This window comes from Sycon ciliatum, chromosome 4 (genome assembly GCF_964019385.1).
Source record: "Sycon ciliatum chromosome 4, ocSycCili1.1, whole genome shotgun sequence".
In the NCBI taxonomy this organism is placed as follows: domain Eukaryota; kingdom Metazoa; phylum Porifera; class Calcarea; order Leucosolenida; family Sycettidae; genus Sycon; species Sycon ciliatum.
The window spans coordinates 12,998,142-13,019,237 of NC_088646.1; the positions used below are offsets into that span (position 1 = coordinate 12,998,142).

The 21,096-nt window shown below is 46.5% G+C and overlaps 2 protein-coding genes and 1 non-coding gene across 3 annotated transcripts in view; 2 read left to right on the forward strand and 1 right to left on the reverse strand.

The window, feature by feature from the left end:
• Positions 1-17,634, reverse strand: part of LOC135814576 (anoctamin-8-like) — a 32,983-nt gene extending 15,349 nt beyond the window's left edge. The window contains exons 1-10 of the mRNA XM_065327711.1: positions 17,104-17,634; positions 15,978-16,025; positions 15,430-15,555; positions 15,000-15,189; positions 12,882-13,060; positions 11,481-11,606; positions 9,279-9,452; positions 7,978-8,111; positions 6,752-6,894; positions 1,787-1,920 (exon numbers count right to left, since the gene is read on the reverse strand). Of these exons, the coding sequence (XP_065183783.1) occupies positions 1,787-1,920; positions 6,752-6,894; positions 7,978-8,111; positions 9,279-9,452; positions 11,481-11,606; positions 12,882-13,060; positions 15,000-15,189; positions 15,430-15,555; positions 15,978-16,025; positions 17,104-17,277 (1,428 nt within the window). The 5' untranslated portion in view covers positions 17,278-17,634. The remainder of the gene's footprint in view (positions 1-1,786; positions 1,921-6,751; positions 6,895-7,977; positions 8,112-9,278; positions 9,453-11,480; positions 11,607-12,881; positions 13,061-14,999; positions 15,190-15,429; positions 15,556-15,977; positions 16,026-17,103) is intronic.
• Trnal-cag (transfer RNA leucine (anticodon CAG)) lies at positions 227-310 on the forward strand. The gene has a single exon. It is a non-coding gene; the product is annotated as a tRNA-Leu (tRNA).
• A 253-nt stretch (positions 17,635-17,887) lies between the features above and the next one.
• Positions 17,888-20,993, forward strand: LOC135814563 (integrator complex subunit 10-like). The gene has a single exon (XM_065327696.1). The coding sequence runs from the start codon at positions 18,217-18,219 to the stop codon at positions 20,362-20,364; it is 2,148 nt and encodes a 715-aa protein (XP_065183768.1). The 5' UTR covers positions 17,888-18,216; the 3' UTR covers positions 20,365-20,993.
• The last annotated feature ends 103 nt before the right edge of the window (positions 20,994-21,096 follow it).

Below are 21,096 nucleotides of genomic sequence, written 5' to 3' on the forward strand. Positions count from 1 at the left end.
AGCCTTGCCATGAGCCTCACCACCAGGGTCCAGTACACCTCCACCACATCGATCTGTGATTAGACGCACCGCGGATCTGACCCTGCCTTCGAGCATAAGACGGTTGAAGGTCCGCTCTATTTGCTCTGGCGACATAGGACACATGCTGGTCAGCAGCTGAGTTGCTTGTGAAATGGCTACATGTACATGTTGTACTACAAATGCAGTGTCCAGACAACCAGAATGAGTCAGGATGGCCGAGTGGTCTAAGGCGCTGCGTTCAGGTCGCAGTCTACTTCTGTAGGCGTGGGTTCGAATCCCACTTCTGACACTACATCTCTTTTTTTGGAAATAAACTACAGTAAACTGCAAAATGAAAGCCAGAAATCACAAGAGTAGAAGAGCATATTTTAGCAACTGATGGAGCCACAAGGCCTTAACCAGTGATCCAACTTTTTGGACATACAAGTCTCACAATTGCTTGCCAAATAACGCAAATATGGATCCAAGCCCCCATGGCTCATTGTCGTAGCTGCTCTCTTCCTTGCTCTGACAAAGAAAGGTCGTAATGGGCGTTGATTTTCATATTTTCATCAAGAGTACATAACCTCCTAGAGTATGCAACTCTGATCTCTGTGCTGTGTGTGCTATAAAGTGCTGCCTTCTTTACACAGTGAAACGACGATCACGCTGACCGCATTAACATTTATGCACAACAATTTCACGCATGATACACGGTCGGAGTAGCAAAGCTGTCAATTTTATTGCTGCATTTTTCATCCACATTTGACGGATAACTATCCTCATTGCACGACGATGGGCCGTTACTGCAAGAAAGAGGTGCAACTTGAGAGGGTGTGTCTCTCTTTCAGTACCATCAGGTTCACTCAGTACGTTGCAGATCAGGATGACTAAACGCCCCTGGTGAGACTGGTGATCTGATTTTGTAGTATTTAAAGTACCAAATCCAGCCTGGGAATGGACAAATCCAACCTGGGAATGGACAAATCCAACCTGGGAATGGACAAATCCAACCTGGGAATGGACAAATCCAACCTGGGAATGGACAAATCCAACCTGGGAATGGACAAATCCAACCTGGGAATGGACAAATCCAACCTGGGAATGGACAAATCCAACCTGGGAATGGACAAATCCAACCTGGGAATGGACAAATCCAACCTGGGAATGGACAAATCCAACCTGGGAATGGACAAATCCAACCTGGGAATGGACAAATCCAACCTGGGAATGGACAAATCCAACCTGGGAATGGACAAATCCAACCTGGGAATGGACAAATCCAACCTGGGAATGGACAAATCCAACCTGGGAATGGACAAATCCAACCTGGGAATGGACAAATCCAACCTGGGAAAGGACAAATCCAACCTGGGAATGGACAAATCCAACCTGGGAATGGACAAATCCAACCTGGGAATGGACAAATCCAACCTGGGAATGGACAAATCCAACCTGGGAATGGACAAATCCAACCTGGGAATGGACAAATCCAACCTGGGAATGGACAAATCCAACCTGGGAATGGACAAATCCAACCTGGGAATGGACAAATCCAACCTGGAAATGGACAAATCCAACCTGGGAATGGACAAATCCAACCTAGGAATGGACAACGCCATCATACATGGCCCTAGATGAATTCAATGATGCAGTAAGACCATTATAAACGTCAGATTTCAACAACAACAAAAAGTGCCCCAATACTGTCCCTCATCTATCCCATCGTTTAAAAGCCAGTCGTGTTTTGTTTGATTTCATTGTCCCCCTCGCAGCATTGACTTACTTGTGAGAGTTCGATAGGCTTCTCATTGGATGCTTTCTTCTCTGCCCTCATCTTGCGAGTTGTACGCTTACGCTGGAACATCATAGTTAGCAATGGCATGATGACCTCCACACCGACTCGCCGAAGCTCATCACCTATATACATGTAACAGTAAAGACCACACACAATAATACCATAGTCATATGTGTATGGGGAGCCCAACGTGCTAGTGGGAATACACGCCCAAGCTGGTGCAAGGCTGAGACAGGAATATTATTATTCCAGAAACAAGAGTAGGGAGTTCAATTTCGACCCGGGTCAGACGAAAACTGAAGTCACAACTCGCGTGTACATTTGCAATGGGGCCCCGTGTGACAGCTCTTTGGCCTGACTTCGAGCCCGCTTCTATCTGATCCCGTGGCCAGTACTGCCTTGTCGATGCAATTTTTAGGTAGCCGAGGTCATTACCTTTCCAATGTTTCCATTGACATGATGCCACACATGCTGCGCTTGAACAAAAATGATTGCCGCGCTTTGCGCAGAGGCATAGCAGCGGAGGACTGATCTCGACCAGATGCATACTCAGCCCCGGGAGGAACACCCGATTTTCATGTTCAGCGGCCTTGAATTAGTCTGAAACAAGAGGATTCTAGAACATTTAGGCTCGCACTTTATCGCGGTAGAAGGGAAATGATCACAGAAACCACTTCAAACCAGTCCACGGTGGTTTCTTGGTGGTGGACGAAAAAAATCGAGTGAACTGCGCGCACACTGTAGAAGCGGTGACGGTGAAAACGTGTGAGTTGTGCAAGTAGGTGTGCATGGCATGCATGCACACATCCTGTATCGTCTTGCACTTCAGTTCGCACCTGGATGTACGCACCGGATAGTAAGGCACGACATTTTAACCGTGAAAAATAATAACTTCGCACCAGATAGTGCAGTGCTGGACGGAAACCACACCGACCCCGCACATACTTGCATTGCTTTCTGTGACCGCTCAGGCGATCATCTTCCAAACTTCAATCGTCCATAACTCTGGATTGCCTTGGATTTTCAGTTTCAAACCTTCATAGGTTGTTTCTGACATCTTCCCGGTTTAGAAAAAGTAGCGTTTTATGCAAAACTCGCATTTTGAAGAAAGAAATAGATTTTCGAGTGAACTCCCTAACAAGAGGCAGGCGCATTCTTTTCCTGATATTAAACTAAAGTCAGGGGCGTCGGACACGGTACAGCCACCATGGTATTGACCGTACCACTTTTGGGCTAATTACCCCGTGAATCAATAAAATACACTGATCCAGGATCTAAATTTCCAAAATTGTCGGCTCAGCCACCACTCCCCACCAGTAAATTGTACTTCAGGTGGCTGCCCGTACCACCCTAAAATGACTTCCGACGCCCCCGAAAATCATATGACATGTTCAGACACTTGGAGAGAACACGCAAATAGACCCCCCGCGCATTCCCAAATATGGGACACATTACGTCAGCACCGGGACACACTCGAATGCCGAATTGTGGCCAGCAGTTCTTCTTCACTTGTGTGCGACTACGAACATGCCATACCCTCGCTGAGCTTGAAGACAGGTTTGAAGTAGATGTGCAACCACTCTCTCAAGATACTTCACCATGTGGATCAACCTGCTGTATCGCAAATTCAAAGATCTACCGGTCTTCCCTTCCCGTCGCTGTGTAAGTGTTGACAGGTATATGCCGTAATGCTTCAAGACATAATATCCATCGACGCGCGCAATAATTGACTGCATCGAGTTTTGTTGTTGTTGAGACCATCCTGCCTGGCTATACAAAGTGCAGCATTCTCCAACTACAAGAATCACACAACACTGCCAACAGTGAAATCATTAGTTCATATTGGTACTGATGGTGCTTTTATTTTCGTATCCCGGCATCCTGGAGTCATCCAAATTCAACCAGGACACAACCACCAAGCAGAACAAGCGGAAGTATGTTGCGTTCGGCTACACTTACCTTGGACGGCATGTGTGTGTGTGAAAGCGTTCCGTACCAGTTAAGGAGTGGGAACAAAACGCCTCCGCAACCTTATCGGCCACATAAAGGAGCACGGTCCAGTGGCCAGACAGCATGGGAACACGGGGAGAAGGCCAGTGCATGCCTTGCGCTTTGAGCAGGTAGAAGGAGTGGTGAAGTTCATCAAATCCCTCAGTGAGCAGTTTGGCATCCCTCATCCTGCGCCTCTGCATGGCCGAAGTGCGCGGCCGCCGGTGTATCTTCCAGCACGCATGTCGCACACCAGCACCCACCAAGAGTACCTGCAGGCATCCGGTGAGGCTCATGCGAAGCCTGTCGGGCTCACCAGCTACCGTGAGATTTGGTCGCAGTGTATGCCGCACATCCAGTTTATGACGCCCCGGACAGATGTCTGTGGCAGGTGTGAGCAGTTCCGGAGGGGTGTGGTCAGTGCGCTAGGAGAAGACGCCAAGCTAGAGGCATGCGCTCAGCTCTCGTCACATGTAGGTGAGGCACAGAAGGAACGAGATGTGTACAAAGAAGCCACAGTTGCTGCAAAGTCTGAGCTAGATGCATGCCATGTACCAATTTCCCCGCCATGCCTCCCTTGTAGCAATGACCTCCATTCTACTCATTACACTTTTGATTTTGCTCAAAGTGTTGCTCTCCCTCACAATACTCGTCAAGTAGGTCCCCTGTAGTTTAAAGTTCCACGTAAAGCTCATAATATTTGGTGTAAATAATGAAGCCCTCCCCCGTCAAGTCAACTATTTGCTTGACGAATGTGACACCATTGGTGCAGATGGCAAGAAGGGCCATGGCCCCAATACTGTTGGCTCGCTGCTTCACCACTACTTTGAGACGTACGGCTATGGTGAGAAAAGCTGTGTGCTGACTGCTGATAACTGCGGTGGACAAAATAAGAACAGGACTATTGTCGGCTATTTGGCATGGCGATGCATTGTAGGCCTGCATTGCCACATCACGTATAGCTTCATGCTGGCTGGCCACACGCGGTGTTTAGTGGATGGCTGCTTTGGCCTGCTCAAGCAAAGATTCCGCCGGAGTGACTGCTACTCCATGGCACAGCTCGCCACTACTGTCAACGAGAGTGCCACCGTCAACGTTGCGCAGTTGATCGATGACAGTGTTCCGTGGTATACCTGGGATGCCTTTATCAGTCGGCACTTTTAAACCCCTGCCTGGCATTTCAAAGCTGCACCACCTCGAGTTCTCATCTGCTGATCCTGGTGGTGTGCTTACGAAAGTGCACAGAGAGTCTGAGCAAGTCAAGGTCTCCCTATTGAAGTCCTCTGTCGAGGAAATTCGTAGGGCTGGACTGCCTGATGTGTTGCCGTGTGCAGGAATGTCAATTGAGCGCCAACAGTACCTGTTCAAGCACATCCGCCAGCATGTTCCCCCCGAGTTTCAGGATGGACTATGCCCTCAACCTGCTGCTGCTGCTGCTGCTGCTGCTGAGGTCCAGGACGCAGATGCCTGATTGTCATGTCTATTAATTAAGGCTCCATGTCAGACCGTGATGTAGTCATAGACAGCGGATTCGTCCCACTTCTCGCCCATGGAGATAGCGTTATGGCAGATAAACTAAAGGGTTCATCATCCAGGACATCCTAGCGCCATACGGAGTCAACCTGAACATCCCACCTTTCAACACGAAAGCCCATCAAATGCTCCTCCAGGACGTTGTCAGCACCAAGTCAATTGCCTCAGTCAAGATTCATGTGGAAATCATAGATATGTCTCGGCGAGCCCCAACGCTTCATGCATCCCAGCAAACATCAGGAGACTGAGTTTCTTTTCCAACTCGGTGAGCAAACTGACACACCAGCATAAAAAGATGGGCCCTGGCTCTGGTGAGCTCCCGTTTTGGCGATTGTATCGTACATGGTGCAGTGCCGCAAAATTTGAACTTGAAAAGGGGTCCAAAAAAGGTACCTCAACTGGGGTTCGAACCGCACAATGTACTTTTGCAAGTAGAGTGAAACGGCCTGGATTTTCCCAATTCAGTGGTTTTGGAGCAGAGCCGGGCCAAAATCCTGTTCCTGATACGGTTTGCTTTTTGGAGAAAAAGACTTCGGAAACATAATTGGGAGGCCATTCCATAGGGGATTGCAAAAAAATCTTTAAAAACTCAAAGTTTGACCCATTTATGGCCGAAAGCTAGAAGTCCATCTTTTTACGAATGGACTGTAGGCATCAGGCTTCTATTCAAACCAGGTAGTTCTATGTGCCGTATTTTCCGGAGTACAAGCCACACTCCGATTTTTTGTCAAGAAATACAGATATCGTGTTGCTCACTACATGGGAGCTCGCGGTTTTCCTGCCGATTTGAATTCTCACTTGACTGACTCACGACTGCCATCCAGAGCACACGAGAAGTCCATCGAACCGTCCACTCCGCAAACCTGCAAGAAAGCACCACTCTCTGCTCAATACGGTGCTCTTCAGGCACAATCTTCCTCAGCCTACTCAAGCTCAACTGATGAGGGGTGAATTCCCCGAAACACTGTGTATTGAGCAGGGAGTGGTGCTTTCTTGCAGGTTTGCCGGGTGGACGGTTCGATGGACTTCTCGTGTGCTCTGGATGGCAGTCGTGAGTCGGTCAAGTGAGAATTCAAGTCGGCAGGAAAACCGCGAGCTCCCATGTAGGGAGCAACACATAATTCCCGAAGTATTGCCAAAGTCGCACCAACCTCTTCTTCCAATACATACATCTACCCCATTTAACACCGTTGATTTGACCATACTTCGAAGTAGTAGTAGTATAAGCCGCACCGACTTTTTCGGGTGAATTACTGGTGGGCAAAGTGCGGTGTAAACTCCGGAAAATACGGTGTGTCAATAGTAAAACCAGGCCTATGTGCCAACAGTGCATCTTAAAATCAGGCATGTATTCAAATCAGGCTTTATACGAGACTCTACAGTACATGTACATTGCCAGGTAGAAGTTAGGAAGTTCGCTCTCTTACTTACCCCAAAACAAACCAACAAGTTCATTGCGGAGTGCTACCACATCGAAGCGATAGAAGGCAATATAGAAGAGCGCCAGGTAACAGTCAAACGCCTCGAAGATTACTCTCTTGACAATGAACGACTTCTCCCATTCCTCTACCGTCCTGTCAATGACAAGACGCAGCAAAGAGACACTGATCTATTCACAGCTGTTCAACTGGTGGAGGAAAAAAGGCACCAGGCAAAGTACATGTACACAGCTTCGAAGGGCCGACACATTCCAGGCTTGCTGCTCTGCAACGAGATGCCATTAAACCCACCAGTATGAAGCAGAAACAAAAGAGAAACACTGGCCTGCAAGATGGTAATAATACTAATATACAGTCAGCAAGAGGACAAGGCGTGACTCATGATACACCATTCTTACTGCTAGAAGTAACACACAATGAGTCAATGATAATACAGTGATAATAGTACTACTAATGAATGGTGGATGACTTAGTGCAAGGCAAGTCAGCATAAGGAACCACAGATCACACGCTATGGAAAGGGCAGACTGAGAAAGTTGAGACACACGATCACCAAAGTGCTATTGCATGTACATGGATGAGAGTAATTGTCACCAAGCTCAATTTTCACACCATGCGGCGGGAACTGTGCACTCTTTACTATTATGCTGAAGAGTTGACACCAACAACGAAGTGTGAGACTGAAGATTCAGCTATACATTGTAGCACCAGGCTACTGCAGTGCTAGGAATAGCAGTATGAATGTACATGCCTGCACATTGCAAGGTCTGTCAACAAGGACACTGTAATCAATGGTAGTAACGGTTGTGAGGGGACCAGCTCTGGACAATGCTACCGCACACCACTGATACTATGACCGGACAATCCTGCACAACTGATAGTTAACTAATATGGCAATGTTACACTCTAGCACAGAGCCCTCCTTCTCGCCACCGCCACCGCATCAGTTTGTGCATGGCACATAGTCAATGAATAGCTAGTGGCATCTGATATCACGACCTGGCACTACAAGTGGAGTCTTCAGTTCAATTTCATACAATTTCATACAATACACAAAGAATTGAAAATAAGGACAACACCTGCCTCCTCTAGTCTCCCAAACTTCCAAACAAACCATAAGGAGGGAGTAGGCTTGGCTCAGGGAATGTGGAATGGAAGCCGTCTGGTGAGCAAACCAAGTAGCTGCTAAGTGTCATTGCAAGACACAAGCATACATACCTGTGGTTTTCGAAATTTGTTGACCTGAACGCTATGGAGCGGTAGACGGTGTTGAGAATTGATATGACGACTGAGTGGGCTATAGTTGGAACAAGGTATCCATAGTATGGACTGTCTCCAGCAAATATACCACCCTGAAAATCAAGAATACATGTATGCGCATACATGCACGTGCACACACACACACACACACACACACACACACACACACACACACGCACACACACACACACGCACACGCACACACACACACACACGCACACATACACACACATACACACAAACAAACACACACACAAATACGCGCGCACGCGCGCACACACACACACACACACACACACACACACACACACACACACACGCACATGCACATGCACACACACACACACACACACACACACATACATGAAAAACAGACTTGTGAAAAAGAGTACACGAACACAGGCATCACTTCACAAATAGAAAATCGACAGGGGCAGAAATTCGAGCAAATTCCTGCCCCTGGTACACTAGCAGTACAGGTATGGACATGGAAACGAGTACAATGTACATGTGTTTGATTTTCGATATACCCGTGCATCAGTGGAAACTAGTGTAAGTGCTGGAAGAAATCCTCTGGGCCTTCGGCAATTGCATGAGGCTTGGTATCAACGCTTCTACTTCAAGGTAGTACATGTGCTTTCCTCGTAAAAATGATTGATGTGAATGAGTCGATGGAGCGTTTTCGCTGATCTACCAAACATCAGACATACACGCACTGATTATCGAATGCCTTTCAGCATCAACGCACTGTTCATTGGTGAGCCAGAGGGCACAGACTGCAACGTCTACTAAAGTACAATGTTCTCACTTCGTCGACACATCTTAGTCAATTTAGGGACGCTAGTTTGTTATTGAACATGTGTGATTCTTCTACAGAGAGCTCTGCGCTATTCGCCGACACATCGAAAGTACAAAAACGCCACATGAGAGTCATGAAGGTTTCAAGAAATCAAAAAGGAAATAAAAGTGACCGTGGACGGCATGACGTAATGTAGGAGTTGGCAATCACTGCCAATGCCAGTTGCCCAATTTTCCCGGAGGGGTTATGGTCTCTTGCTGGTATGCCATGTATCAAGAGGCGGCTGTTCTGACAAGCTTGCCCGCATACCAGATTGTGTAGATGCATTCATGCCTCGTTAATATTAGAAAAAATTCAAATGGCAGGTGCACACGCACGCATGCGCACGCACACACGCACATGTGCGTGCGTGCACGCACGCACATACACACACAGACGGTAACATCATCTTGCTCCTTACCGGTTGTGCAAACACTGCTAACGTGCCAATATACAACGGGCTCTCCTCATCACGAATATAGTTGTTGAGATTGAGTGATAGACACATAGCACCCAGGGCAATACCCAGCATAGGCAACATCACTAGGAAACTGACAAAATAGCGTGTGTAGCGCTTCCACTCGGGAAAAAATACCTGCGCACCAGCATCACAACCAATATAAGAACAAAGACAATGAAAGTCGATGCCAATACAGCAGCTTCTTACTATCCAGACACAGCACTTGTCCAATGCGATGCAACCTTGACTACTGTATTGGACTGTGAGCATCCAGACGATCAAATACATGATCATTGATCGATATAGTGAATGCACAATATGCACAACAGGGGTTGGAGAGATCTCAGAACTGGGTTTTTCCCCTTACAAACTGTATAGAGGTTGTGCGATTACATCATCGGTTGAGAGGTTCGGCAAAGGCGTGGCATGGCGATGCACTAGCTCAAGCGAGTCCGCCGATTCATGCTGTGTACACATTGCCTATAGAGGTTATACGAATGATGTGATGGGGTGAGTCAGCAGAACTAGTATTTCACATTTTATTATTTGTGAAATTTAAGCAAAAAGTACAACCATGTTCTACCTGTTGTGTACATGTACATGTGTACATGTAAATGATGAGAGCACACAACACAAGAAAAACCTGACAATTGTACACATGTACGTGTACTAACCTCTATGTACACATGTACGTGTACTGACCTCTATGTACACATGTACGGGTACTGACCTCTACTGTACACATGTACGGGTACTGACCTCTACTGTACACATGCACGGGTACTAACCTCTATGTACACATGTACGGGTACTGACCTCTATTGTACACATGTACGGGTACTAACCTCTATTGTACACATGTACGGGTACTGACCTCTATTGTACACATGCACGGGTACTAACCTCTATGTACACATGTACGGGTACTGACCTCTATTGTACACATGCACGGGTACTAACCTCTATGTACACATGTACGTGTACTAACCTCTATTGTACACATGTACGTGTACTAACCTCTATGTACACATGTACGTGTACTAACCTCTATTGTACACATGTACGTGTACTAACCTCTATGTACACATGTACGTGTACTAACCTCTATTGTACACATGTACGTGTACTAACCTCTATGTACACATGTACGTGTACTAACCTCTTATTGTACACATGTACGTGTACTAACCTCTATTGTACACATGTACGTGTACTAACCTCTATGTACACATGTACGGGTACTGACCTCTATGTACACATGTACGGGTACTAACCTCTACTGTACACATGTACGGGTACTAACCTCTATTGTACACATGTACGGGTACTAACCTCTATTGTACACATGTACGGGTACTGACCTCTATGTACACATGTACGGGTACTGACCTCTACTGTACACATGTACGTGTACTGACCTCTATGTACACATGTACGGGTACTAACCTCTATTGTACACATGTACGGGTACTGACCTCTATGTACACATGTACGGGTACTGACCTCTACTGTACACATGTACGGGTACTGACCTCTACTGTACACATGTACGGGTACTGACCTCTATTGTACACATGTACGGGTACTAACCTCTATGTATACATGTACGGGTACTAACCTCTACTGTACACATGTACGGGTACTAACCTCTACTGTACACATGTACGGGTACTAACCTCTACTGTACACATGTACGGGTACTAACCTCTATTGTACACATGTACGGGTACTAACCTCTATGTACACATGTACGGGTACTAACCTCTACTGTACACATGTACGGGTACTGACCTCTATGTACACATGTACGGGTACTGACCTCTATGTACACATGTACGGGTACTGACCTCTACTGTACACATGTACGGGTACTGACCTCTATTGTACACATGTACGGGTACTAACCTCTATGTATACATGTACGGGTACTAACCTCTATGTATACATGTACGGGTACTGACCTCTATGTACACATGTACGGGTACTGACCTCTACTGTACACATGTACGGGTACTGACCTCTACTGTACACATGTACGGGTACTGACCTCTACTGTACACATGTACGGGTACTGACCTCTACTGTACACATGTACGGGTACTGACCTCTATTGTACACATGTACGGGTACTGACCTCTACTGTACACATGTACAGGTACTGACCTCTATCTTGCCAGTCACTGGGCTGATTCTTTTTTCACCCCAGAACTCAGGACGCAATTCTTCCTCTTCTTCAAAGTCGTGCGCATTCCACTCAAATGCCACTGCATTCATGTGCCTTTTCCAGAACTGAACATGGAAAAACACCAGAGCAGCAGAGAGCCAAAGTGGCTGGCAGAGTCAGTGATGATGTAGCGAGTAGTGCCGTGCACTAAACTAGACTGTAGACTAGTGTAGAGTGTTCTTACCCAAGCAACACATAGGCCTTCTCACACGCTTCAGAACAGTCTGTAATAATTTGAAGTGCAACAAACTACCGTTCACACATGGCACGTGCTTGTTGCCAGGTGACGGCCAATGAGCGGCCAGAATAGGCAGGCAAGATCAGTCGATCTTGACCGCTTATCTGGTCAAGAACAGCAGCCGTACAGCATTGCGCCGCACATGCGCACTTACTATTATTCGGAGTCCTTGCCTTGGGCAACATCTCATTTCATGCTATTCATGACCTTTGACCTTTGTACTTTGGCGGACTGGTGCACCCTGCGGTGGACTCGGAGTGGTTTTACTTGCTGTAGTTCCTGTGTTGCATACGATATTGCTTTTCCCCGTTCTGGTTGGCTTTTTGGTTGTCTTGCGTTTATTCAGTCAGTGAGAGTAGTTTAGTCATGTAATGTCTCCCCGTGAGTCAGATCCCTCGTTCATCTAGTGTTTCTTGTCCAAAAATGGCTGGACCTGCCCCAAAACGTTTTGCTTCCGTGACCGATGCCGATGTAGACTCTGTGATTGCTGGTCGTATGCCAAAGAGTACGGAGGATACTACGAAAACTGGGTTGCGGTTTTGGACACATTCATGAAGAATCAAGTTTGGTGTTGGACCTGAAAACGTGCACAAAAGATTAACTGTGCCATATGCTTTGTATTTGGTCCGCCAATGTGAAATTGGCGCTTATCTTCGCACTTGATTTTTCGGTGTTCTGCCTGTGTCATACGGCATGGAATCAACGATTCACCCTCCGAACAAACATAACCATTGACCATTGCATCCGACGACATGGTAGCACAAACCATCACAGAAGTTGCGATCAGTTCGTTTGAGTCCTTTTGACTGGAGCTGCCACCGACGAACACTTCCGTCAGTGAAAGAAAAAAACTGCAACCTCGGCTCCAGTCCGTAAAATAGGTCGGTACTTTCGCATTTCAGAGCGATGGAGAATACAGTTTCTGCCTACTTCCAGCTGTCTGGTTGCAAGAATGGTTTACCCCCGGTGAGGTATAGAAAAGCTGAAAAAGCATTTCTCGAGCTTGAATTTCAGTGCCCGCACAGTACAGCGCTTAGTGAAGAGTTATCATCGGTAGTGTTCGCGGCTTAAAAATAAAACAACTTCACGGCTCGTGGCTTACCTTGACAAAAAACACTCCCCAGATGGGTACGCAGAGTGAGTAGAGAGGAATGTAAGGACTGTTGTCAACAGTAACACCTTCGGGTCGGAACAGATACAGAGCAAGGCCCAACACGCCCGGGATCAGTAACCACTTGGCGAAGAACAGCATCCAGACAAAGTAGAAAGCTACCTCCTCTCCTGAACAGCATGGCAACCAACACAGCGCACACAGACACACACACACACACACACACACACACACACATGGTTGAACACATGTAATTGTACTTGCTCACTGCCATAAACTGGTCATGTGCGTCTCCCCGGGAGAGGGAAGCGAGATTCACAAGGAAGACGACTCAATGGCTATTGAGCCGCCTAGCGACTGACACTGGGAGACAGTACTCTACATGTCAGTTAGTGTGTACTCTGCTAGACTACTACCCCATGTACTGCTGCCATGTTGCTCTGCAAGTGAAAAATGAAAATCCAGATAATAGCCAATTGTAGGATGCACCCCCCCCCCCCCCCCCCATTTAGGACACCAAATTTCCTCGTTTTGAACAATAATATATTTATCTGTACTGCTACGCCAAATCACACCACGTGCCAGTAGTACGCCGGCAGGTCACACGCACATACACACCCACCATGCCGGGGCACCGCCAAGGGCACGTGTGTGTGTACGGTATGCCATATAGGTCACCTGGCAAAACAACATGCAGATGTGTGAGAAACTGCTCTTTGCAAGGCGACAAGTAACCACTCGCTAGTTGCCTTCTTGCACCAGCTTGTCGCAGAAACTGTTTACCCACCCTCCTACACCAACCTTCAATTATAATAATTATCAGGAGGCACGGGCGCTACTGATGTGCACCAACTCCGCAGAGTGCACGCACATCAGCCCTCGCAGACTTGAACTAATGTACTTATGTGTATCGAGTGTTCCGTTTCTATAGCCACACAATTGTACATGCAGCCTCTCGACAGCTGTATAGCGGGTCGCTATATTCCTGCCTCTGATGTCATATGCTCGCACAGTACGATCTTGTATGATCTCTCTACGCTAAGTTCTAGGCTACCAGCTTCAGCTGGCCTAGAACAACTAATGCAACTTTACACCATACTCGGTTTTACCGATCGCATATTCGAGATCATTTACATCTTAGGGACCGTCCGTAAATATCGATGTTTTTTCAAGACGATATTTGTTCATTTCTCCCCAGACCCCCTCCCTCCCCCCTCAAAACGAACATACACATATTTATGCAAGGGATCGATATTTTTTAATGAAGTTCAATTTCCTCATGAAACGTGACCAGCTGCCACTCTAATGTCACCATACACCTAGGTTTACGTTGCCACGGTCGCACAACCTTGCTATGGCTATGCTCACGAGGTTGACTTTCACTTTGTGTAGGTCATAAACTACATGTTCGAACAGCGCACGTCCATAGATAGAGTTCGATATTTTTTTCTGCAAAGACGAGACGAACAGGGCCCAAACCCCCTCCCCCCCCCCCCCCCCAAACGAACAAATATCTTCTCTAAAAAAACATCGATATTTGTGGACGACCCCTTAATAAACGCTTGCGACACCCCCCAGTGCTTGCCTTTCCTGTAGTGTGAGGGTTAATGTGTGATTTTAGACCATTTTCTTCCCTCGTCAGCACGTATGTATACACTCGACACCCCCAAGCAATGCCCTCTATGCCAACACTACAGGGTGGAGGAAATTTAATTTATCACTTCGTCCAATAGCAAAACACAGACATATTCGGCCTTGGCGAGACGTGGCTAGATTCTACGAGACCACAACTGATGATAGAGAAATCCCAATCCCAGGATATAGCGTCACTGTGGACGGAACTGAAGCTGAACAACTCTTGCGGGGGAAGTACATATACATGTAGCTCTGATCTACACGGTGGGACACGACTGAAAGACCAAGATCACCAAATTCACCTTAGGGTAGCGTACGCTACAATGAAAGGAGAATACAGTGTACATGCATACCTGGAGAATTCATTCTTTTGATGGTTAGAAAAAATGTCAAAACAGTAATATAAAATTCTCAAATTTGGGTCACCGCGCCGCCTCTTTCAATATAACTCCCATAGTAAAGTTACACGCTCACCGAAGTAATCACGCACGGCATGGTCGAGATTCACCAGTCGGAACGAAACGTTGCTGTTGAATCTCCGCTTTCCCCACGGCGAGTGCAGCGGGTAGCTGTCCTCCAGGCCAAACGCAGGTGCAGACTTCATAGCCGTGCAGAATGGAAATTGATCATTGAACTTCGGCAGCACACCTCGTCCAAAGTCATTCTGGCACATGCATACCATTGGTAAAGAGCAGACACAGCACAAAAAGTACGCATTAGGCCAAAACAAAAAATAACCTTGCTTCGGGTCGGCAACCTCCCAAAAAAACAAACTCGGTCGGCCGGGTAAAAAAGATTTTTGGACAATAGCCTCTCAAAACTGCCAACCGCCCATAGTGTGTTCATCAGCAGGTTTTACCCAGGGAACGGTGGTAATTTTACTACTCCCTAGTGTTACCCATACCTTGCTGTACGGTGTGTCCTCCAGGGCACTCCATATTAGACGGGCTTGTTCAGCGGGTGAGAAGAAAGTCATCTTATTCTTGTAGCCACGGTAATGAGTAAACTTACTGAAGTGAAAACGTGCCATCTGCAGTATACAATGAGCAGCCACGGAATAACAACATCCACCGATGACGCGCACGGACACTGAGCTCATACTGATCAACACCTGGATGTAATAATGAACATCTGGATATATGAATCCAACTTTAGTAAGGCGACACGGGAGCCAGCTTATTGTAACTTGGTAATACCTCAATGTATATTCGAAATGCTTTACTTGTCAACTACCCTGCCCGTATGTTGCTCATCTTGACATTATTGTTGCTGACATTGGCACATTAGTAGAAATTTAGAATAAGTCAGAGAAATGACTTCAGCGATCCTCTTCTAGGGAGAAGCGTAACAACAGAATTCTATTTCCATATAGACACAGAGAATGGGATCCACTCTGAACCACACCATACTTCACAGCAGTGAACATATATGCAGCGTCAACTGAAATCCTACCGAGTTTGCTTGTGTATTGAGTTTCTTCTCTAGTTTCACACGCTCTGCCTGAAGAACAAAACAGCAGCATACATGAATAAGGGTCAGCGAATCTGGATTTATCGCATCTTGTTTTCAAAATACAGTGAAACTTCAGTAAAACATAATGACTGTATCACAAAGGACATACCGGTAAAATTCGGTACTTTAAATCCGATCCAATGTACCAATGCATAAAACAATTGAAGCCGACATAATACCATGATGGACTAATAAAATAAATATGTGAAGTAGAATTCAGAAACGTTTTTTCTTCGATGGTCATCAGTGAACCTACATCGAATAATGCATATGGGAAAACAAACCAGAATATGTGCTCAAGCTATGTGTTCATTGAAGGTTACAAAGTGACTATAGTAACAACATTGTTGGCTGCAATTGTTTTATTCATTGCTTTGTTGAAATTCCTTTCTCCGAAACGGCTCTTTGTACTTTATACTAGTACATGTATGTATTCAAAAAAGAGGAAGGCTCTCTTCAATGTGCAAACGGTCCATCATTCATCTGCACCACCCCCATCACCACCTTTTGTTCACTAGATCACATTGCAATTGGTTCGGCTAGTCACTCTGAGCTCCGCTGATGAGACCTAACAAAGTCGAACCAGTTAGCTGTACGGGGATTGGGTAAATTGTGTCATTCACGTGTATTTTCGAAGTAGAGTGCATGCTGCACTGGCAGTGAAATCCAACCATGTCAGAATAAACCAGGTCCATTATTGCACAACTCATGCTGACACTGTAAGCAGTGGGTTGTGCAGTTCATGTGGCACTGGTTTATTCATGACCCCGGCCTGCCAAGTTATTGCACGTACATTTCTACACTGCAGCACTGTATATTGCGTGGTACAGTTCTCACCAATAAAATCTGAACCGATGTTCATGTGCGGCGCCAAAGGCCATGAGACAACGACTATCATCAAAATTAGATGGCGGTGCTAAAAATGGACGCCCGTCTGGCTTTCGCTGGCTACATCGCCGTATAAAAACAATGTGTCTGTGGATTGGTTGCTGGTGAACAAACCGAAGTCAAATCGAGTTGACGTGGTTTATGGGTGTACGTCATGTGTGTTCTAATTAAAACATACCTCTTCAGCCAGCAGATCGAATGGTGCAGTGACGGTGAGATAGAGCTTGCCTTGGTACTCTTCCCATTCTTTTCTCCAGCCTTTCCTGTCCAGTAGCGTATCGATGTTCGCTCGCAGTTTGTCATTGCTGAATACCAAGCAGTAGCTGGTTTCCACAAAATCACTTGTAGACATGATTACTTCACTGCACTTTCCAACCCGGACAATATAAAAATGCCAGTGATTTGGGAAATTTCAGTAGATGAGAAATGAGGTAATATTCCAACTGGGTCTAGCGCAAGTACAAACTACAATGTAGATAAATATGGACCTCGATGGTTGCTTTAGGCTAGCTTCCGATTGCTCGAACACAGTGCCGGAAGGCAGCGGTCAGATATTTACCATGATTTACAGAGGAAAGAAACTGCAAGGTTCTCCCCTCACCATGTAGGTCATTGATTGCACTTTGCAGTAAAGACGCTGCAGTCACCTTGCAGATACCGGGATATCAGCACAGGCTACTTACACGTAGATCTACATGGTTTTCTCCAGTGTGTGAAGATGCCACAGCACCCTTTCTTGACTCTGCTCTGACTGTGTGACTCGACTACGACTTTTTTTGTAGTCGACTACACTACAGTTTTGCCTTGCTTGGCTGTAGACGAGTCATGTGCATGATGTGGTCTTGAGCTGCGTGCGTAGCTGGGGGACGCTATCCATAGTAACCAGCACTAGAAATTCAAATGCCATGCCATCAAGTCATGATCATGCTTTTGAATTTTTATTGTGTTGCGAACAACATGAAACACACAATCCTCATTGCGCAGTCAAAATACTTTGAATTGCTATTGTCTGTAGTATTTGGTTCGTGCATTTACTTTGCTTTCTTTTAATCCAGCGGTACGTGTATCACTAGCGAGGGAGGCTGGCTTTCCACACATATTGTCACTAGTGATTACGTAAGTCGACGTATACGAGCCTGCTTTCCCATTCTCCAAAAAAATACTTCCCATTTTCCTTTTGTGTGCGGCGACTGCTCAGCTTTGAGGGGGTACTGTTTCTTCGTATAGCCCTCATAGAAACAGAACAGAGACCCAATATTTTGTAGTCTTAATAACACCCAACGCAGATGCCATGTCATCAAGTGCAGATTCCCAAATGGGGTCTGGACCCGCTGATAGCCAACAAAGTGAGAATTGGCTCATCGAGAAGTCACTGAAATGTCTGGAAGATGGCAAAATACAGGAAGCCAGAGTTTGGATATTGACGGCGAAAAGCCTTTATCCAAAGGATTTCAAAGTGCAATATGGCCTGTTGCAGATACAAATTACTGCCAAACAATTTCAGGATGCAGCAGTGCTGTTGTCTGCACTACTAGACAGTTTTCCTGATCAGAAAACACTCTGGGATTTAGTTGAGCAAGTAGTGAATGCAGTGGAGCTGAGATGGCAGAACGTCTCATTGGATGCGGATATACTGACTTTGGTGTCTCTCTACACGGAAATGGACAGCCAGCAGCAGAAGAAATTGATCATGCGCTTTGCTGAGCATGTGAACTCCACAACACCGTTGTATTGCCGTGTGCTGATGTTGTTAATGCGCCTTCATCCGGACACAGTACAGTCATGTGCATTGCAGGCGATTGATAGCGTGAAGAAATCAATAAAGAAGACCGAGTCGCCATCTTGCAGCGAAGCCTGGCAGACTCTAGTTGTGGATTTATTGCCTGCCATCTTGTCTTCACAGCATGTACATGTTGCCAGCTCTGATAGCACCAGCTCACCAGCCGATCATCTTGTTATATCGCGATCAACTGTGTATGAATGGCTGGAGTGGATGCTGTTGTACTACTTTGACGTGGCACTGAACCGCAGCACGTCAAGTCTTGGTGGCACAGCGGCGGCTGTAGCAGGTCTACTGTCACCAACAAGAACACGCCGCTTCAGTATTGATGGCCAGGCCATTGAGGTTTGTAATGAGACACAGCCATGGAAGAGTGCTTGGCACCAGCTGTTAAGCATAGCCAGCCTCTGCCAGTGGACAAGCGTGCTGAATGATAACTTGCTGGACAAGAACCTGGTATTGTTGGAGCGTGTGGAACGGCTACAATCCCTGGTTGCATCATTGACAGACTTGAGCAAGCCCAATGTGAGCAAGGATACTCGTAACAAAGTCATACTGCCTGTGTTCTACACATGTATTCTAGTGTGGCTGGAAGCATGCTGGAGCTATAGCCACCCAGCAGCAGCTCCTGGACAACCACCGCCCAAGCTTATTCTACTGGACCTGCCACAGCCCGATAGAACGGAGCCACATCCTGGCGGTGAACCCAGAGCCAAGAGATCGAAGAGAAGTGAGTCGGATGGAGATCTTCCCATCCGTGTCTCGCTACATCAAGACCTACCAGCATCGTGCAATGTTGTAGCCGAACAGTTTCGAGCAGCATATTCATCTTGGCAGCTGTTGAACGATGTGAGCGCACTCAACCGAGAGTACACCAGACTCGTATCAGACTGGAGTTCACATGGCACAGAATGGCACTGGCTAGGTGGATTTGAACGTGATGTCATGCTGTATAATGGTGATATGGAAGGGTTGAGAAAATGCGCAGACTCAGCTGCTGAGGACAGTAGCACCGGTGCATCACTGCAATGCTCGTTCGCACTCTTTGCCGGTGGTCAGCAGGAGAAAGCATGTCGTCAGATTTTGAAGATCTTCAATGAGCTGCCACCGGATGAACCCAACATGCTCACACCGATCGGTCAACGTCACCAGGCTCGTTCAACTGATGCCAATGCGCAATGTCGTGAGTTGCAGCTGACCCCATGCACCGCATCAGCCCTGTTGCCACTGGTGGTACGGGTCTTGATTTGCTACTATGAGAGCAAGGGTATATCAGCAACGACTAAGGATGCAGTGCTCGGCCATGTCCTTGTACTGTGCCAGTATGGCTGGCCAAAATATGACCCACTGGTGAGCAGGATTTCAGAAATCATCCAAGGCAAGGGCTCATTCAGCTATGTCCAGGCCTTTGACTATATCGTCAACGTTGATATATTGGAGGAGCTGAGCTATCTACACAACACTGGGTGTAAGTTATCGCTGCTGACGGGCAATGGTAATCCAACAAAGCGTACGGTCACGCGCGGTGTTAACAAAGGTGCCAAGGAGGAGATTCGCTCAGCAATAGAGCGCCAAGTGGTCCATGTGGACAGCAGTGCACGTGCTGTGAATGCACGCTTGGTTCGCTTTCTCAAGGAGGCCAAGCTGATTGTCAAGTAGCTCGCTGGCATTTCCTTGGTCCCTTTTTCGTAAGCAGACCAAGCTGATTGTCAAGTAGCTTCCTGGTGTTCGCTTTCTCGAGGAGACCAAGCTGATTGCCAAGTAGCTCTCTGGCGTTCTCGGTTTCTTTGTGCTGTTCAGTCCGGCTGTTGCTGATTTGTTTAAGTTTGCCATGAAACCTTCACACTCTTCATTCTAACCATGAAATAGTCACCTCATCAAATTCAGCTTGTAACGTTATGCATAGATTGAATCTGTGAACTAGTTTTCTTACTTTCAGATTGTCTCTGCATATCATCTGTAAGTAACTGCATACAGTCACTGTAAGTCTTTTATGAGCTACCCGCTTTGCACATTGGCGTTGCCGCCTTTGCAACACCGTGTTTTTGATTTATGAGCTCGTAGAGCCTACTTGAAGTAGTAATATTGACGTCAATTTGACGACTCCACATGTTTTCTGGACAATCTCGTAGAGCCTACTTGAAGTAGTAATATTGACGTCAATTTGACGACTCCACATGTTTTCTGGACAATCGTCACTCACGATCAGGGCTGAAGCAAACAAAAATTAATATTCTTTTCTGAATACTATATTCGAAACGTGAAAAAATATTCCAACCCATACCATATCCAAGGACACTGATTGTATTCATGGAAACTGTAGACCAGTACTGCTGGCGTGTTCCCAAATGTCAAGTAAGAAATTTGAAAGGACAGTCCTAGCACTAGGCT

Bases quoted from the DNA above. Each gene is read 5' to 3' on its own strand.
- LOC135814563 (XM_065327696.1), top strand. From the start codon at position 18,217: ATGTCATCAAGTGCAGATTCCCAAATGGGGTCTGGACCCGCTGATAGC.